The following is a 20871-nucleotide window of genomic DNA, read 5'->3' on the forward strand; positions in this document are numbered from 1 at the left end:
ATACTTTTAATTACTCATAAATTAATTTATTTTTTATTGATTAAGTCGACTATTTACACATATTGGGAAGTTCATGTAACTTGCCTCAAGGCTAAATACCAATACCAACTAATTAAAGCAAGATTTTTTGTTTTTAGATGAATTGGGACGACGCTCAACAATATTGTGACAATCATGGTATGACTTTAGCAACAATTATTAACGAGTCCGAACAAAAAGAATTAAGATGTCATATAATTAATTCAGGTTAGCACACTAATAAAGCTCAAAGTGTTTATCATTGGTGCTCACTTTTTTTTACTAATTAGGTTATATTCTGAAACATTTCTGGACTGGTGGTCACAAAGTCGGTAATACTTGGAAATGGCTTAGTGGTGATCAAATGGTATACACTGGATGGTATCCTCATCAGCCAGATAACTTTTTTGGGGTCGAAAGTTGTATGGAAATTTTAGAATTGCTTGATTCCTTTGGATGGAACGATATACATTGCAATACTCGAACGATATTCCCATTGTGTCAAACAAAATCGCAAATAGAACCCAGAGGCGAAACCGAGGTGCAGAGTATTTAAGATCAAGATCTTTAATTCGACTTGTATAAGAAAATATTCACTGTTGAATAATTTATTTTATATTTTCTGTAAATTATAAAGGACTAATCAAATACATTATATTATAATTATATACTGTTTTTCATATTCCCAGTTTTTTTTTCAGTAGTGGACTACGATTTGAAAAGTACAAAATATCTATATTATATATAAATCATCATTAATTAAATTCAATATTTTATAGATTACGACAATATAATAACTATTTTCATTATGTATTATTGAAATATTACATTTATTATGTATTATTACATATAAGGGTGGTCCTTAATATGGATATTTTTGAATTTCCTTCCGATGGCTCAAATGGTTCCAAATTGATAAATAACAATTTTCTGAAAGCTTTTGCTCCTAATATTGTCTTTTAGATAGGGCGCAATTCAATCAAAGCTTTGTATGGAACCATTTGGAACCATTTGGAACCATTTGAGCCCTAGGAAGCAAGGAAATTCGAACATGTCCATATTAAGGACCACCCTAACTTGCCTCAAGGCCAAATGTCAATAACAACTAGTTAGATCAATATTTTTTGTTTTTAGATGAATGTATATATACCTAATGTATATATACTAGCTGGCCTGGCAAATGTAAAAGCATCAAAATATATCTAGAAAATTTTTAGTATAAAAAATTACTAACTAATTGTGAATATGGAAATATGTAAGTGAAAGAGGCTAACACAAATAATATTTTTATAAAGGTTTATGCATTGCAAAGCATGTCATATATAATTGTTCCTGGGGCATATTGATAATCATTGCAAGTGCATGACTAATTTCAAACTGATTTTATTTAACTTGAATTGGCGTATTTTGTTAATTACAAAGCAAAATCCAAATTTAGTTAAGAAACTTGATAAAAAGTGTTAGGGTTGGACAACTTTGATAAAAATGAATTTTTTTTCTAAGTAAATATTTAGGTTTTTTATAAGTTCAAGTAAATCTGAACTAAAATTATGTGAAAACAGAATAAAAAAGTAGGGTTGTGTGTATTTTTTAATTACAAATTATGAAAAAAAAATTTAAAATGGTCTAAAAACTAAAAAAAATCTGAAGAAAGGACAATCCATACCACATAGGGGTATGGAAAATAGATTGTCCGATTCTCAGGCATACCTAATGTGATTATAAAATTTCATAAAAATCGGTTAACGAAGAGTAGTTTCACGTATAAATATACTAAAGCGATTCTGACTTTGTGTCGTAAATTAACACATTTAGAACGCGCGCATCTTGGTGACATAAGTGTATGATTAGTAAGACATCTAGTCATTATTTTACGACAAAAAGAAAAAAAAAGTTTCTTGAAAAATAATTATTTATTAATTCTTCTAAAGCATTTTACGCTTATATATTTTTTTCAAGATTCATTATTTTATTATACATTTTATGATCGAGTGATACTTACAAATAGGATTTATTATATATATAAAAACCGACATTTTAAAAAAATCGGTTTACAAATAGTATTTTTCTTGGGGCGGTTTTAATCGGTTTAAAAGGAATCAAATATTTGTTGTTTATGCATAGTTTTTGCATATAATGGTTAAATTATTTTATAATAGTGTAACAAAGAAGGCTATCTATTAGTAACATCGTTTTCATTGAAAACCGGTATTTTTTTTAATAAATCGACAAACTTTAATTGAAAATCATTTTAAGTATCAATTAGCACTTGTATGAAAATAACTTGACTTATGCAATACGAGAATTTCTCGCAAAAAATGTATCTGATATTTTAATACTTTGTTTTTTAAACTCATTGTTGTATGATAAAATTTAGTGTTGACAGTAAATCACAAATTTGTACGTATAACTATGTAGAAAATAAGTATATAACTGTCGGCTTTTTAAATTCGGTTTTGAAAACCGGTTTTAGGAAAAAAATTATAAAATTCAAAAATTAGTTTTTTAGTAAAAAATACCGGATTTCAATATATGAATCACTTAATTTTTTTGTGATTTTTGTTTTGTTAGAATTATTCGAGCACATAGTTATTTTTATAAAAACACTATACCGGTTGAACCGTTTTTTCGACAAAGTGCTACTCGAAAACCGGTTTTCTAAAATGTTGGTTTTTGTATGAACCCAAAAAAATATTCTGAATGTATTATTTTTTATCGAGTATTAGTGAACATTATAAAGTTGTTATCAAATTATGTTGAGTAAATAATTTATCAGCTTGACTTCTATAAACATGTGTGATAATGCAACGAACTACATGACAAACGTATGTATGTCAGTGCGATCGAATCGATAAGTGGGCGTGCGAGCCTGGTACCTAATGAAAATTTGGCATATGGTTAATAATCATTAATATTGCAAAATTTCAGAGAAAATTTTAAACAAATTCTGACGTCAGTTTGAAATTTCATATCGAACTTAACAAGGTGCACGCCTTGGTGCGATTTATATTGTTACACTTAATGAATTCTATGGTTCGATGTCGATTATTGGGATAATATAGATTTTTTTTTTGAAAATTTTGAACAAATGTCATCACACGTTCAAAATTTATTATTGTTAATACGCATTATATATGTATATATATACACATATGTAGTATCAATATGTTGGATTTGCGAACAAAAATTTTGTATTGTAGCATTATTGCACAACAATCTATCAATAATGTCGTGTATTTTGCTTAAATATAAATTTATATTCTGGATCTCTCATTTGGAGCTGTATATTTTTTATAAGTATTTCATAAAATATATCTAATTATGGTAGTAAATTTAGAAATTTAACAAATTTAATCAAACTCATCCATATTTTCTTTAGTTCAGCAATTAAATGCCAATATGATAACAAAACTAAACGTACTCGATGATGATGAATTTAAATTGATTCAATTATATCGGTTCAAATAAAAAATAATCTCACAATTAGTTACTGAGTTTATGTATTAATTTAAGTCTATAAGTCATTATATTGGAACTAGTCAATTTGACTGAACCATTAATAAATTTTAGATACATTTTTTATAAAAATTCTTCTATGCTATGTCAGTTAATATTTAAAATTAATTCCATAATTTCATAACCATAACTGTAATTGACGTATATACTTGTCATGGAGAACCGACAGAATTTTGTGTATTGACAAGTATAATTAATACAAAACAGTGACCATTTGCTATTTTATTTGAAATTTTTTAATAAAATATATATTCCAAGATTTCAAGTTTTTTAGAATATTTTGAGACTGTAAAAAATAAGTGGTTGTAAGTTGCGTTTTGCCACTATTTTGCTTTAAGGTAAGCGGGATAAACTTCCCAAAATGTGAAAATAATTTACTAAATCTATAAGAATTAAGATAAATCAATTGTTAAATTTACGCAACGCAAATATTTCGTCAGAAAAATCTCAAGATATCTAACTATTGCGAATATAGAACGTTTTAATATCATGCTTCAAGTTATTATATTATAAATTAATTTACATAATATTATTAGTATCAGCAAAAATGCAGTTTTGTTTTTTTTTGCTGTAATTAATTTAATTAAAATATTAGGTTGTCAAATAACTCCCTTCCGCCTTTTTGTATTATAAACCAAGAGCAAAAAAGCGGAAGGGAGATATTTGACAACCTAATAATTGGTTTTCTATGATGAGTTTAATTCTATATAATATCCCAAATATGTATATGAAATAACTACTGAGTTATAATTTAACTGGAATTCCCATTTTTATTCTCATTTGATGAATTTTCAATCTAATATTGAACCCACGTAATATTTATATGTTTCCTAAAAAAAATTGTATGGTTAATAATTAGCCATCGACCTGTAGATAAGCATCAAAACATCTAATTGAATGTTGTTTTGGCTTATGAATGAATCCTTACTTACAACCAAAGATGATATAATAAATTCATAATAGAAGTATCCATCTCACATGACGTCGAAACTTTATTTATTCTATTTTAAATTTTCTACCATCTGTAATGTGGATCAAAATTAAAATTGATTGGTAACTAAAAACCATTCCCTGCCTCAGTCGACGTATTCGTTGAATAGTTAGTTGAATGACATGAAATTGGATTTCCTATCCTGCCCCTTCGAGGATTGAATCCAGGCCGATGGCGTCGTTCATTCGATTTGACCTTTCTACATGATTTATTCCCCTTTTGGTTTATATTATTATTGGCGTGGGGACATTACACGAAACGCTTATATTACATTACATTGCACTAGTTACCATAGTCGAATCAATGAGGCTAATGTAATGATAGATATAAATTTTTAGTATTTTTGAATATTTAGAAGACAATTCTCTAAAAAAATAGAAATGTGGTAAATATGATAACGCTATGTTGAACTCTGTCTGTCTTTACTGTAGGGTATGCCATCTAACATTTTTCATTTTCATTTTCATTTTTTCTTCAACGGTCAGCCGAGGTTTTTTGAAGTAAAACTTCTTTAGGCGCGATATGGGTGTAAAAATTTTTAGGCGCGACACGGGTGTAAATCCGTACAAATGCAACGAAAATGCCAACGTGTAGTTGAACACTACGACGCCGTAAGCGCTGATGTCGCGAGTATCCACTCCCGTCATGTCATGCGTAAGTCGAGCGCTAAACCCTATATGAACTTGCATTAATTGAATCACGTTTTTTTTACAAAAGAAGAGGTTGCTGTATTATGTCCTCATGGAATAAGACTTTTCTTAGAGAATAAATGTGCCATGGAATATAATAAATTTATATTGAATCTCGTTGAAGACAAAATAATATCTACTGCCACGGATATTTATGTAGGTTGCCATGCGACAGATCAACAATCATACATTCGTCAGCAGTTTCACAAAAATCGGTTATTGATACCGGGGCTTTGCTGTATGAAATAATTTTAGTTCTGAATAAATTTTACATAATAACAACTAATATTGATGTAAGTGATGGCTTAGCTAATGGTTGTGTGGGAAAATTAGTGTACATAGAACGTGGCGATAATGATGAACTTCTACGTTTATGGTTTGAATTTCCCGGTAAGATAGGTAACAAAATTAGGAAGAAAGCTTCACATCATATTCAAACTCTTAATATCAGTAGGACAGCTGTGCCGATGCTCAAGAGATCTTATTATTATTGATGTTATATGATTATTAAAAGATGATTTTTAAAATTCAAATATGATGTTTTTTTTATTTTTATCTTAATTGCCTACTCATACAATATTAAAAGTTTTACTTCAATCGCGTGTGATCCTTACGCGCACTCTTTTTTTTCTTCATTTTTGAATGAAATTATTAACTGAATTAATTTCATTATTAACTGAAAGGATTGTACTTTCAAATAGAAAAAAAAATTTAGAAAATATTCAGTAGTTTGTAAAAAAAAATAAAGTTATTTGGCGGACCCTATCTAACATTTCTATTTTATCGAAGAATTGGCTCCTTAGTCTCAAACAACGTTTCTTATGTTTATTATAAGATTTTAAAATAATTATAATAAAAATATTATAATTTTTACAACCTTTTTGTCTCAAAATAAATTCTCACATGAACGTACTCATATGTGTAATAATCGTCTTAATCATTAAAAATCAATATATCATTTTAATTTAATATGTTAAGTCTGCATTTCAACTACGAGTTATTCAAAATTTAAATATACAAGGGTATGCAACATTTTTACTAGACTATGGTAAATTTGATCTAGTTTTCATTAATGCAAACAAATTATAATGCCCAGAAAGAAAATTAAAAGTTATTTGAAAAAAAGAAATTCCATATAGTGAAAATTATGAAAAAACTAAAGTCCGCATTTCAACTACTAATTATACAAAATTTCTATATCCAAGTGTATATAAAAAAATTTAATAGGTTTTAGTAAATCTCATCTAGTTTTTACTGATGTAAACAAATTATAACATCCAGAAAGAAAATTTAAAGTTATTTGAAATTTATCACACAGAAGTCCACATTTCAACTACGAGTTATTCAAAATTTAAATATACAAGGGTATGCAACATTTTTTACTAGACTCTAGTAAACTTTATATTGTTTTTATTAATGCAAACAAATCATAATGTTCAAAAAGAAAATATAAATTTTTTTGAAAAAAAGTATGAGAATGTACTGAACCCTTATAAAGTAAGTTATCAAAATACAAAAGTCCGCATTACAACTACAAATTATACAAAAATTTTATATCCAGAATCTGATTTTATATCCAGAAACAGTAAAAACTGCTTTATACATCTAATTCCAGATGTGTAAAACCGTTTTTACTAGATTTTAGTAAATATTATCTAGATTTTACTGATGTAAACAAATTATAATATCCAAAATAAAAATTAATGGTATTTGAAGAAAAGTGAAAAATATACTAATCCCATATAAAGCAAATTATCAAAATATTAAAGTCCGCATTTCAAATACGAACTCTACAAAATTTTAATATCCAAAAATGTATAAAACAGTTTGTACTAGACTTTAGTTAATTTTATCTAGTTTATACTAATGTAAAAAAATTTCGTATCCGGAAGAAAAAATAAAAGTTATTTGAAGAAAAGTAAAAAAATGCTAAATTCATATAAAGCAAGTTTTCAAAATACTAAAGCCCGCATTTCAACTACAAATTATCCAAAATTTTAACATGCAAGTGCATGTAATAATTTTTACTAGAATACACGTAATTTTTACCTAAAAAATGAGTATATAAATTGTTAATTAGATCACCAAATGCTCTGCGAATCTTAGTTTAGTTCATTCTAATTAGCAGTACTGCTTATTTAGTTGTTTATTTATATTTTTATTTATTTTTATTGTGCTTAGTTTATTAGTTATGTCTTTTATCATTTGTTGTTATAATTCACAATTTATACTCATTTACCTCATAGATCATTTTATTCTTAAGTTTACTCTATATAATCACAAAATTTAAATTTAATATATCAAAATTGAAAAGGCTCACTACTGGGTAACCTTTTAGATCTAATGTTTAATATTTTATATATCATCAAAATTACTGAATGTCTTCCTCTTTGTAAAGACAGATTGTAATTTAAAAAAGAGAAAAAAAAAAAATCTTAGTTTAGTAACTCAAGTTAGTAACTTGATTCGCAGAGCGATATATATGGCTTCATGGAAAAAGTCTGTAAGATTTTCTTAAAAACTAGTAACATAATAGTACCATTAGGGACACTTAAGTGTAGCCGTTGAGCAAAATGTGCGATGAGAACATTTCCTTTGCCTTTGCGGTAATGTGAGAATCGCAGCAACGCACATAATAAACCCGGCGGCATAAAAAGTACCACTTTGCACTATGAGGGTACCCATACACTATCGAAATAAAATGAAACTTCGAAGATAATTAATAATAGAAATAAATAAAATCACAAATTTTGTTTTATTTTGTGTCTAAAATTATATTTTATTGTAATCAGTAAATACCTAAGAAACACAGAACGTACATTGCTCGGCAGCATGGATTCTGATTGGAATCCCACAACAATTTGATGAATTTTTATAATCCAAACACTTATAGTAGGCCTATAATATTTAATTTCCCGAAGGAAAAGTTTATGTTTTCATCAAAAAATCCGATTCGCTAATTTTATGTTTTCTCGACGTTTCAAGCCATTCTGAATCGAATGAGACCAAATTTTTGAAAAAGTATGTGTGTGTGTATGTATGTATGTATGTGTGTGTGTGTAAATAGATTTTTTGGTTGGACCAATTTCAAAACTTTAAAAAACATTCTATCTATCTCGATGAAGCCTATTGTTTGTCCGTTTTGTGCGACGATCGGTTAAGCCATTTCTTTTTAAATAGCAAAAAAGTTAGAAAAATTTCGTCCACATTTTAGCCCGCAATTCTGAATCGATTTTAAAAATTCAAAAACCGTACGAAAGATATTGGTTGCCAATAGTGCTGATTAGTTTTGGTAAAGATCGGCCGGGCCGTTTTCTTGTAATAAAGTTATAAAAAAAATTTTGCCGATTTTTATAATTATTTTTTGATAGTAGATACCGTAGTCTTATAGATCATACTAAATTATTACGGCCCTACGACAACTCGTTTAGCTTTAAAAATTCGTCAAAGTTTGCAAAAATTGGTATCGTTTTTATGGCATTTGTCAAAATTTAGACCTTTCATCGACGTTTACTCAAAAACGCCTGAACCGATTTCAGAAATTTAAGAGCCATTTGATGTATCTCAATGAGGACTATCGTGTGTCACTTTGCGACGATCTGCCAAGCCGTTTCTTTGTAATTTGGAAAAAAGTGTTAAACTTATCGTTCACATTTAAGCTCATACTACCGAATCGATTTTAAAAAATCAAAAACTGTTCGAATGATATTAGTTGGGAATGCCACTGACTAGTTTTAGGTAAAAATCTACCGAGTTGTTTTCTTGGAATTAACTGTTGGAAAAAATTAAGCCGATTTTTATGGAACTTTATATCATGGTCTTATAGAACTTACTGAAATATTACGACCTTGCGACAAGTAGTTTAATTTTAAAAATTCATCAAAGTTTGAGAAAATGAGTAGTTTTTTTGACGTTTGTTAAAATTAAAATTAGACGATTTACTTGGTATAACGATAGAGTACTTGGTCCTAATGAACATACTAAACCATTAACGTTCTACGAAAACTGGTTCAATTATAAAAATTCTTGGTTTGTGAAAATTTGCTTTTAGAAAATACTCCGAGTTAACGTGTTCGTTCGTTTGCAATTATGTGTAATAAATCCACTTGGAATACTTCTAATCAATCATAAATGAATTTATTTTTTATTGATTAAGACGATTATTTCCACATATCGGGAAGTTCATGTAACTTGCCTCAAGGCAAAATACCAATACCAACTAGTCACAATATTATTATATTACCATCCGACTTTGGAGTTCCTAAATCTGTTCATGTTAATATTACAAAGCAAGCAGAGAAGCATCGAAGAAGCCGGTCGCTAATGCGTTCTACAATATCGATATATATCGAGTATCCGCTAAAAAGTGCTTCCAAGTGTTAAATGCCTCTCCTTGTGTTAGCACAAAGACTCTGTTCAAGTACACTTATCTAACCCATAAATCAAGTATACGATCGCTGTGCACATACTTTTAGTTTTAGAACGGATGTATGATATTCAAAATGTGTAATGGATTGTATAAATTTATTTTAGATGCCCATAAAGATTCACACGCTCATTAAGGAAACTCGAAAAGAACGCCGATTAAGTGTGCGAGGAAATGATCCATATGCCTATATTAATATATATATATATTATATATAAAAATGTAAAAAAGTCCCTAGCTAACATTACAAAAACTAGTGGTGTATTGCATCGTGCCAGCAAATTGCTGGAACTTCCCGTACCGAAAAGAAATATTTGAGAAATTTTAAACGTTTTCAAATATCTTATTACAAATACTGAAACTTTCATTATTTTTGCTATCTTGTTATGTCTGAGCAAATCAAATGTAAATCATAAATCAATTTATCTCCAGAATATTAACTATCATCATTTCATTTCGAATTCAATTTAAAAAAAATAGTTTCCTAATTTACACAGAATTGATTACAGTCTAAACGCATTTGCAAATAATTTTGTGCGACATTTTTACTTATACTGTGCTTAGCTTGGCGGCATTTTCACATTTTTCAATAGTTTTCACAAAATTGGAAAAGTTTTGCAGTACATAAACAATCTAAACGCACTTGGGCAAACATTTGTACCTGAGTGGCGCTTAGACTGTGCTTAGCCTGGGTAATTTTTTGAATTTTTAATCCTAAATTACAAAAATATTTTTTGAAAAAAATATTAGAAACAATTTTTTTTTTGCAAAAGCAATTATTTTGTTGAAACAAGCAGAAAGTTCTTTGAATCATTTAAATTGGACAATTAGTTCTCTCAAAAACTGCCATTTTTTAACATTTAGCTCTGAATCTCTGAAATTGCTGGGCCTACCTTTGCCTAATAACCACTTTTCCCCGTCATTACGAACTGAATGTTTTTTCGATCATACAAATCGGATGATCCCATTTCTATTTTCTGCACTCTTCGCTTCATATCGCCATAACGGCTGCACCTGCCTTTGCCAAAAACTAATCAGCACATCTCCCTATTAATAGGAATCGAATGTTTTTTAAATCATTCAAATAGGTTGATCCGTGCGCCCAAAAACGTAGACTGAAAATTGTATTCATACATAAATGCACACATAATGATAGGGAGATGTGCAGATTAGTTTTTGGCAAAGGCAGTTCTAGCCGTTTCGGAGATACGGAGCGAAGAGTGTAGAAAATAGAAATCGCGTTTTTGAGAGTGCGAAGTATTCGATATAAATGATCTTAAAAATATTCAATTTGTAATGATTGAGAGAAGTGGTGATTAGTTTTTGGCAATGGCAGGTCTAGCCGTTTCAGAGATACAGAGCTAAATGTGCAAAAATTGCCTTTTTTGAGAGAAATAAACATCTGGTTTGAATGATTCAAAAAACTTTCTGCTTGTGTTGACAAAACATTTGCTTTTAAAAAAAATCTATTTCAAAATTATTTTTTTTTGCATATCGAAAATAATTCAGATTTTAAATTTAATTCTGGCTAAAATTTTAAAGCTCACTTATATACTTTAAATAAATAATTTTAACTTTGTAATTCAGTTTATACAATTCTTCTAAATATTAGACAATGATACAATATTTATAATAATCTATTTGAAAACATTTCGTTACGGCACCGAAAGCTCCAGCAATTTGCCTTAAAGCACCACTAATTTTTTCCAGAACAGATACAACCAAAACTATCATATATCCTTATTTGTAACATGGTCATACAAAACGCTTATTGTAAAAAAATTTGTTGCCCACAATGCGAGTATGTATATGTATACAAATAATTCAATATCGATTGATTTACAAGTGACAGAATGTTATTGTAAAATCGTAATACCTGTCTAGAAGTCAATTTATTCGAACGTTCAAAGATTGTAGATCGAAACTCAACCACCCATAAATATCGATTTAAAAAAAATCCTAGATATGCGTGCATTCGATTCAAGTCATATCTCGTTTTTCTTCCGGACTAAAAACGGCTTATATTGTGCACGGAGACCGCACACGATGTTTGGCTTCAAGAAATAGGTTACAAAAGGTTCTAAGTGAAATTTATTATCAATAAATAAGTATAAGTATAAAGAATACTTTGGTCCATTCGAGGGAATTCGAAAAGATCTATCTTATTAGTAAAAGTAACTAGAATTTATGAATGTTTCAGCATATTTTGAATTTTATTACTAACTTTGCGAAAGAGAAGTTTTTTTCGCTGATTTACTAATTTTATATTTTTTCGATATTTCAAGTCATTCTGAATCAAATGAGACGAAATTTGGAAAAAGTATGTGTGTATCAGAAATGTGGTTCTAAGTCCGATAAAAATGTTTCGAATAAAACGACTTTGTATTCGATCTTTCATCATTCTTTTGAAATAAATAGAAAATTCGGGACATTTTTTTGTTTTTGCCAAATCACTCACAAATATCAGGGTAAAGCACTCCTTTTCAGTTAGACTTTCGACTTAGAATTCGACCTTTCATTTTCTTTAGCATTTAATAGAACATTCAATTTTTATTCAAATATATCTTGAAAGACCATTTTTACTACTATAAAACTTAACGAATGTAGGATCGTCAAAAGGAAATATTCAAAATATTGATTAAACTTAAGTTAAAATTTTCTACGACTATATAAAACCTTGTAGTTGTATTACAATAAAATGTGTGTATGTATGGAAATATATATATATATATATATATATATATATATATATAAATAATATTTCTCGTTCTTTATGGAATAAAATGATATTAAATATCAACATCAAAGGATTGACTATGTCTGTGACCACAATAGATTTTTTGATAATGTCGAATCCCTGGCATCGAATGTGTCCGACTTATCCTAAAAGTTCTCCATTGTTTTCGTAATTGAATGACTGGAGGGTAAAAATTAAATGACGGTGTACAATTTATCAAAAAGTTTTAAAATTTAATTAATGCAACACGCGAGTCGAAGAACAATGTGTTTTAATTACTTTCGCTTTCAAAGGGAATCATTATAAAATAATAATATGTCTGAAATTAAAACCTATTTGTGAAATACTAGCTTGATGATTTGGGACTGACAAAGTCAAAGTCGTTTTATTCGAACATTTGTATCGGACAATGTACAACTGTTGGCAGGGTATTGTAGCAAATTTTATCTAGTTTCTGCTGTGGTGACTAAAAAAATCACCCCTATACAAAGTTTCTGTGTTATTTGAAAAAAACTGAAAAAATGTCCCAAATCCATTATTTGTTGCCAAAAAAATGAAAAATCGATTTTAAAGTCGTTTTATTCAAAACATTTGTATCGGACAGTGGGCAAATGTTGACATAAAATTATTGTAAATTTTATCTAGTTTCTGCTGTACTAACTAAAAAAATTACCCCTATACAAAGTTTCTTAGTTACTGAAGTTCGACAAAACCTGTAAAAAAAAGTCCCAAATCCACTATTTGTTGACAAAGAATGAAAAATCGATTTCCAAGTCGTTTTATTCGAAACATTTGAATCGGACAGTTAACAGTGCAACTGTTGACATGGAATTTTAGCAAATTTTATCTAGTTTCTGTGGTGCTAAGTAGAAAAGTTACCCCTATACAAAGATTCTGTGTTATTTCACAAATACTGAAAAAATGTCTTAAATTTTCTATTTGTTGCTAAAGAATGAAAAATCTAATTCGAAATATTTGAAATTTCGAGAAAATATAAAATTAGCAAATCGTATCAAACTTATTTTTTGCAAAGATAAAAAAAAAACAATTACAATCATTGGTTCGTATTTCTTGTCCCTCATTAGTTAATCCTTCACGTTTGTTCCTTCTAACTTCTTTACAAGTATGAATCCCTCTTTACGACATTAAGATATTTCATTTCACTTTAAGGGCAGGGTATAACATTACGAGAACCCGAATTATTTACGACTCGTGACTGAAGAGTCTCGGTGATTCCGGCTCCGAATTAGTTCTGAAACTCTGTAAGTGATATGCTAATGAAAGTTAGCAACTCCTGCAATTGAAACTAGGTTTTATTACGTCCTAAAACACCGAGTCCTACTTAGTAATTCAAATATCGTTTGTAATCCGTCACAGAAGCCAAAAACTACGATTCTATGCCAACAGGAATAAAACAACTTTGAATTCGATCTTTCATTATTCTTTGGAAATAAATAGAAAATTCGGGTCATTTTTTGGTTTTTGTCAAATTACTCACAAATATCAAGAGAAAGCACTACCTTTCAGTCAGATAGGGAGAAACTAGATAAAATTTACTACGATTCCATGCCAAGAGTTATATACACACCGATATAAAAGTTTGGAATAAAACGACTTTGATCTTTGATTTGATCCTTCATTTTCTTTAGCATTTAATAGAAAATTAGGGACTTTTTTTGGTTTTGGTCAAATAACTCACAAATATCATTTGAAAGCACCCCTTTCTAGTTAGACAGGGAGAAACTAGATAAAATTTACTACGATCCCATGCCAACAGCTATATACACTCCAATATAAAAGTTTGGAATGAAACGACTTTGAATTCGATCTTTCATTATTCTTTGGAAATAAATATAGAAAACTAATATAAGAGTAAGTAGAATTTTGTATTAAGGGGCACAACTAGTGTAACCGCCCAAAAACGGTGATTTTTGGGAATTTATATTAATAAAACTACTTTATCAATCATTTATATATTTAGGAATATATTTATACATTGTTAAGAATACATAGTAAAATTTTTGAAAAAAAAATTAAATATTTTTTAAGTTATCGTCGATCTCCAACGGCGCGACAAAAAAAAAGGCCCTTAACTGCTGCAGTGATTCCGGCCTTCTACGTGGATGAAATAAAAAAAAATTCTCGTTAAACTAGATAATATTATCTGTAAAATGAACTACGATGAAAAAAATAAATCAAAAATTGACAAAATGGCGGCGTTTTTTAAAAAAAAGTCGAATTTCACCCAAAATTTTGGTCGTTTTTCGACTGCCAAAATTCGATTTTTGATCCGATCAAAAAAATCGATAGTCCATTTTACGGAGAACTATATATAGAACATGTAAAAAAATTGATAGTGATCGGATAATTCGTTTTTGAGTAATCACTGCAGCAAATTCGGAAAATGCAGTTTCGAGAAAAACGTGTTTAAAGATAAAATGATCGTTGTACTATATACTATATATATACTTTTTAAATGGCTGTAACTCAAAAACTATGAGATGTCGATTTGAAATTTTTATATATTATTTTTAAAGTTGTAATCTACCAAAAAAAAACAAAAATCGATTTTTTCGAAATTTCACACTAGTTGTGCCCCTTAAGACAAGGTTGCTTGAACTCCCCTTTAATTATCAGACCGTAAAGATTGTCTGATCTACAAAACATCTTTCACCATATCGAATTTCACCATTTTGTTTCCCCTTGATTAAATTCCGTCGACGACAACACAAATTAATCATATTTTTACACAAGCCCTACCCGAACACTGTCTGTAATCTCGAGTTTTGACTTTTTGCCTCATTTTTTATTGAATTTCTTAGAACATCCGAAGAGAGTTGGGAATTAGTGAAGGATATAATTAGTATTTAAAATGCAGTTTCTTAAGAGGCAGCATGAAATGCCAGTCATGTAGTTTATACAGGCGAGCTTAAAAATTCAAATAAGAATTACTGTCAGAATTCATAGCGAGCATGTGCGCCTTTTCGATGTTTTATTTTTAATCCCGCAGCGCACGGAAAACTCTCTTGATGTATACTTCTACTATAAATTATTAATATTACTTGCACGTTTCGTTCAAACTATATAAATTTTCTTTTCATTTCGAATTTACTTTATCATTAAGGCAACGCGGTTATGAGGAATTTGTAGTTGATGGCGGAGACGTGAACTTCTTAATTGGTTTTTATATTTTGAAGAACACTTGTTGAAAAATAAATTATAATATACACTTGTATGGCATTGTGCCTTAAGGCAAATTGCTGGAACTTCCCGTACCGTAACAAAATGTTTGAGGAATATTAAATGTTTTCAAATAGATTATTATAAATACTGTAGCATTGTCTAATATTTATAAGAATTATGTAAACTGAATTGCAATGTTGAAATTATTTGTTTAATGTATATGTAAGTGACATTTAGAACTTTAGCTAGAATTAAAATTAAAATCTTAATTATTTTTGGTATGTAAAAAACAAATTTCTTTAGAAAAAATGAATTTTTGGAATAAAAAAAATGTTTGTCCAATAGCAATTGTTTTGTCAACACAAGCAGAAAGTTTTTTGAATCATGCAAATCACATGCTTAGTTCTCTCAAAAACTGCTATTTTTTGCACATTTAGGTCCGTATCTCCGAAACGACTGGACCTGCCTTTGCCAAAAACTAAACCACTTCTCCCAATCGTTACAAATTCAATAATTTTTCTATCATTCAAATCGGATTCTCCGTTCTCTCAAAAACTCGATTTCTATTTTCTACAATTTTTGCTCCATATTTTCCAGAACGGTTAGACCTACCATAGCCAAAAATTAATCAGCACATCTCCCTATCAATAGTTTTTCGTATGTTTTTTGAACCATTCAAATCGGTTGATCCGTGCGCCCAAAAACCTGGGCCAAAAATTGCTAAACACACACATGAATTTTTTCTAAGATATGCCAAAATGTTCAGAAACCTCTGGAAGATATGCACAAAATTTCATTTTTTTCTATTTTTGTAACTGATGGACCTGCCTTTGCCAAAAACGAATCAACACATCTCCCTGTCAATAGGAATCGAATGTTTTTTGAACCATTCAAATCGGTTGATCCGTGAGCCCAAAAACGTGGGCCAAAAATTGCTAAACACACACATGAATTTTTTCTGAGGTATGCCAAAATGTTCAGAAACCTCTGAAACCTGAAGATATGCAAAAAATTTCATTTTTTTCGATTTTTGGCCCATTACTATAAAATACCCTACATAAAGAATGACAATTTTTTTGTAGTTGACGAAAAAGTGTAAGTGTTTTTTGTTTGTTTTGATCAAACTTTGTAAAATAATAAATTTTGTAGTCTGAAATAATATACTAAAATATTATAGGCTTATTAATTATAAGAAATCATCAAAATTTTAAATAATTTCGTGCGCTTATACGATTCTAATCAGAATCTAATCAGAACATATGTCCGTATTTTGCATGTAGTAACTGATTATAATTAATGTCCATAACAAAAACCACATTTTTAGTACCAGAAATAAATAAAATAAAATGTGTTAAATAAATTAACTTAATTTATACAATACAAATATTATTAGTATGTTCAATTGGAAATCGTATTGATTATTTTCTAGTAAAAGCAAAAAATAAATTTCTACGAAAGAAAATTTTGCAAGTTGTTTACATGTTTTTCTGGTGTGTTTTTGCGTGCGTCAGTTCAGAAATGCCTTAATTGAATACCATGAGGGATGTTATTCATTTTCTTTGATCCAAAAACACTTTGATCTCGTGTCGTTTTATTACATACAAGTTACGGTTACACTAAAAGGGCGTCGTGGCAAACAAAATCTAATTTGTGAAAAAATAAAAAAAATCTTACTCATAATTTATCGTTTATTAGTTTTTTAGCATTACTTCCTACATTGATGTTAGTATTTGCAATTTTTAAATAAATTCTAGTCATCATTTCTTAGGACCCTCATCAAAATCGTGTATAAATAAATGACTGACAATATACAGGTCATAGATTAGTACCTGAATTTTTTGAATTGGCGAGTATATTCGTCATGCGTATAAAACAAGTGCTATTTAAATTGCATCGCGCCTTAAGGCAAATTGCTTGAACTTCCCGTACCAAAAAAAATTTTTTTTTTTTTAAAAGATTAACATTATTTAAAAAAATTTACTCTGAAAAAATTAGATTTTTGAGAAACTAAATTTTTGACGAAAATTTTGACGAAAATAAAATTAGCAAATCGGATTTTTTTTGCGAAAAACAAACTGTTCCTTCGTTTAGATTATTTAAAATAATAACTAGTAGTGTATGGCATCGTGCCTTAGGGTAAATTGCTGAAACTTTCCATATCAAAAAATATTTTCTCTTAAATGCTTAATTTTTTTTAAACTATATTTTTGAGAAATTTCTAAAATTAATATACTTTTTTGGAACAATAGACTTTTAAAAAAATGTTATTTTTATTTTGAAATATTTTTTACGGAATCCAAAGAAATGTAAACAAAATTTATACTTATTGTTAAAATCTGTATAAAATATCTGATAATTTGATGTGCATATGTCTAATGATCATTTTTGACCGCCAAATGGTTTTTTTACTTTTTTACTAGATCTCCGAAACCGCTAGACCTGCCTGAATGAAAATTTGATCAATTCTTCATCTTGTCAATACAAGTAAAATGCTTTTTGAATTATTAAAATCGGACGCTCCGTTCTCTTAACAACTGGGTTACCGTTTTTAGCACTTTTTGTCCCGCATCTTCAGAACGGTTTGACCTGCCTTCGTCAAAAACTAATCAGCACGTCTCCTTATCAATACGAATCGAATGTTTTTTGAATTATTCAAATCGCTTCATCCGTGTTTCCGAAATCGTCGACGAAAATTTGTATCCGCACACGCACATACACACACATACACGCACATGCGCATGCACATACACACACACACATACATTCATTTTTTCTACGTTATGCCAAAATATTCAGAAACCTCTGAAACGTAAAGATATACAAACATTTTCATTTTCGATTTTTTTGCGATTACTATAACTTGCCCTACGGGAAGTTAAAAAGAACAAAATATTCTAAAATGTCAAGAAGTTTAGAATATTTGGAGGCTGTGACGTATAAAATAAATAGTTTTATGTGACATTTTACCTCAAGATAAGTCGCATGAACATGATAAAATGTGAAAATAACATATCTGATCAAAAAAATAATAATTTAATATTTTTATAACTATTTATCAAGGTATCAAGAAACTTATGCAAATTGCTTTAAGGTAAAATGCTACTTAACTAAAAACCAGTATAAATAGGTGGCACATACCGCAGCTTAGAATTACCTCAATTTAAATCGTTTCCGCAAGACATAAGGCGTCACCATCAATAGCACATTAAAATATTTTTACAAAAATGTATAATACCAAAAATTACAACAAGCGAAACTGTGTTTGGGAAGAAAAGTATATGTAATATACTAAGGCAATCAAAATTTCAAAAAGAGTATTTGTTGAAAGAGAGATTTGTGCACAGTACACTATCTGTCGAATGCACAAATCACTAAAACAGAGTGTTCCAAGTTTTGACCCCATATTACGAGTTTTGAAAAAAAAATTTAAATATCAAAAATATTCGCCCCCGGGTGGGCTCGAACCACCAACCTTTCGGTTAACAGCCGAACGCGCTAGCCGATTGCGCCACGGAGGCACATGGTTACCGACTTCATAGTGTCGTAGATAATCGGAAATAGAAAAAGACTATGAACAAACAGTTTTACTCTACAAAGAATTTAATTGTATTTATTAATTTTAATCAATCTATCTTATTTATTAGTTATAATTTATTTTATTAATGTAAATTCAAAATACATCCTTATTCATTTTATATTTTTATATTTAACGTCTGCATCTCGGAAATGTCTACAAAAGGCTGAACATTTGTTTGTTCTTTTTTTAATGTACTTATTATTATTAGTAATTATCAAAAATATACGAGAAATAGATAACATAAAGATCGGATATTAGTATAAATGCCCATCAAAGAATCTACTAGGAGGATAAGTCGTGCCTTAAGTCGTGCCTTAAGGCAATTTTCTGAAACCTTCTACCCTAGCTCAGAAAAGAACTATTAGATTTTTTTGAGTAATTTGAATTTTTTTGAACATTTTTGAAAATTTTAAAAATTTTGAAAATTTGAAAAAAGGCTTTGAAAATTATGATTTTCTTCCTAAATTATAAATTTTTGATTATACAGATATTTTTTGAAAACTTAGTTTTATGAAAACTTGGAACCTTTTTATAAACTGTAATTTATTACTTTCTTCTTGAAAATTTGGAAATTTCTTGAAAATGTTTACTCATTCATGTCTCTTGATCCAGACAATTCAAAATATGTAATTTTGGACAGCCAAATGGCATTTTTTAAAAAGTTAGTTTTTTTAATACTGGGTTAAAGATCTTTCGACTTAGAATATTTCATCCGAAAACATCAATGTCCTATTATGATTCGTTCAAAAGTTGTAAACGCTTAAAAATTTCATGAGTAAAAAATGCTCAAAAATGGACGAAAAATTTGTTAGTTTTTTAAATTTTTCACAGACTTCCCCGGCACGTATAAATTTTGTTTAAATTCCTATGGGTTCCGTAACAATGTTTATCCGTTAGACGGTGACGCGGCGCTTACGAGCTTCGATATTTTGTTTCTATGCAGTTAAAGCAGTACGATTGCTTTGAAAAAAAGTTCAGAATTTCCAAATTATTTCAAAATAAATTTTCCTTCTAAAAGAGTCTTTTTTTTTTCAAAAAAAAGTAATTTTTTGTCAAAAATTCATAGTTTCTCAAAAATCTAATTTTTTCGAAGTAAAGTTTTTTCAAAAATGTTAATCTTTTTTAAAAAAATAATAATTTTTGGTACGGGAAGTTCAAGCAATTTGCCTTAAGCCACGATGCCATGCGCCCCACTAGTTTTTTTTTAAGTTTGAAATAAAATAAAATTCCTTTCTCCAAAATGTTCAGAAACCTTCCAAACGTGAAGATATGCAAAAATTTTCATTTTCGATTTTTGGATGATTACTATAACTAACCCTACGGGAAGATAGAAAAAAAAACAAAATTTGAAAGTTTCTCAAATTTCTTCTTTCTCTATCCACTTTTCCAAACAATCGCATATAACAATGTTACATCTCATTTTACCAATTTCTTATTGCTTCTACTTTGTAGGAAAAAATATTGCCTCGGATCGCTTTATGAATAATAATGAATTCGAGTCGTTTTACGATACGTAAAAACCCTCTGGAATCGAGAAGCGCGTGCCGACTTGGCGAGAATCGTGTCGTTATTAAAGGGTAGCTCAATGCGCCACCCGGGAGTGTATTTAAATGCCGACTGCCAGCCTAGTCTAACCCGACAAAAACTTAATTAAAGCCAGACTTTAATATAGACCTTGAACGATGCCTTGTATTATATTTATGTATGCGCAAATACATATATATTCACAAAAAA

At 29.1% G+C, this 20871-nt stretch overlaps 1 protein-coding gene and 1 non-coding gene across 2 annotated transcripts in view; one reads left to right on the forward strand and one right to left on the reverse strand.

Annotated features, from left to right (window-relative positions):
- Window positions 1–574, forward strand: part of LOC113373383 (perlucin-like) — an 18512-nt gene extending 17938 nt beyond the window's left edge. Inside the window, exons 3-4 of the mRNA XM_026613685.1 lie at window positions 138–246; window positions 309–574. Of these exons, the coding sequence (XP_026469470.1) occupies window positions 138–246; window positions 309–574 (375 nt within the window). The remainder of the gene's footprint in view (window positions 1–137; window positions 247–308) is intronic.
- An 18430-nt stretch (window positions 575–19004) lies between these two features.
- On the reverse strand, window positions 19005–19078 carry Trnan-guu. Its single transcript has one exon. It is a non-coding gene; the product is annotated as a tRNA-Asn (tRNA).
- Window positions 19079–20871: the final 1793 nt, after the last annotated feature.

Source organism: Ctenocephalides felis, unplaced genomic scaffold (assembly GCF_003426905.1).
Source record: "Ctenocephalides felis isolate EL2017-DRISC unplaced genomic scaffold, ASM342690v1 CF-g0.4_SCAFFOLD_01604, whole genome shotgun sequence".
Classification (NCBI taxonomy): Eukaryota; Metazoa; Arthropoda; class Insecta; order Siphonaptera; family Pulicidae; genus Ctenocephalides; species Ctenocephalides felis.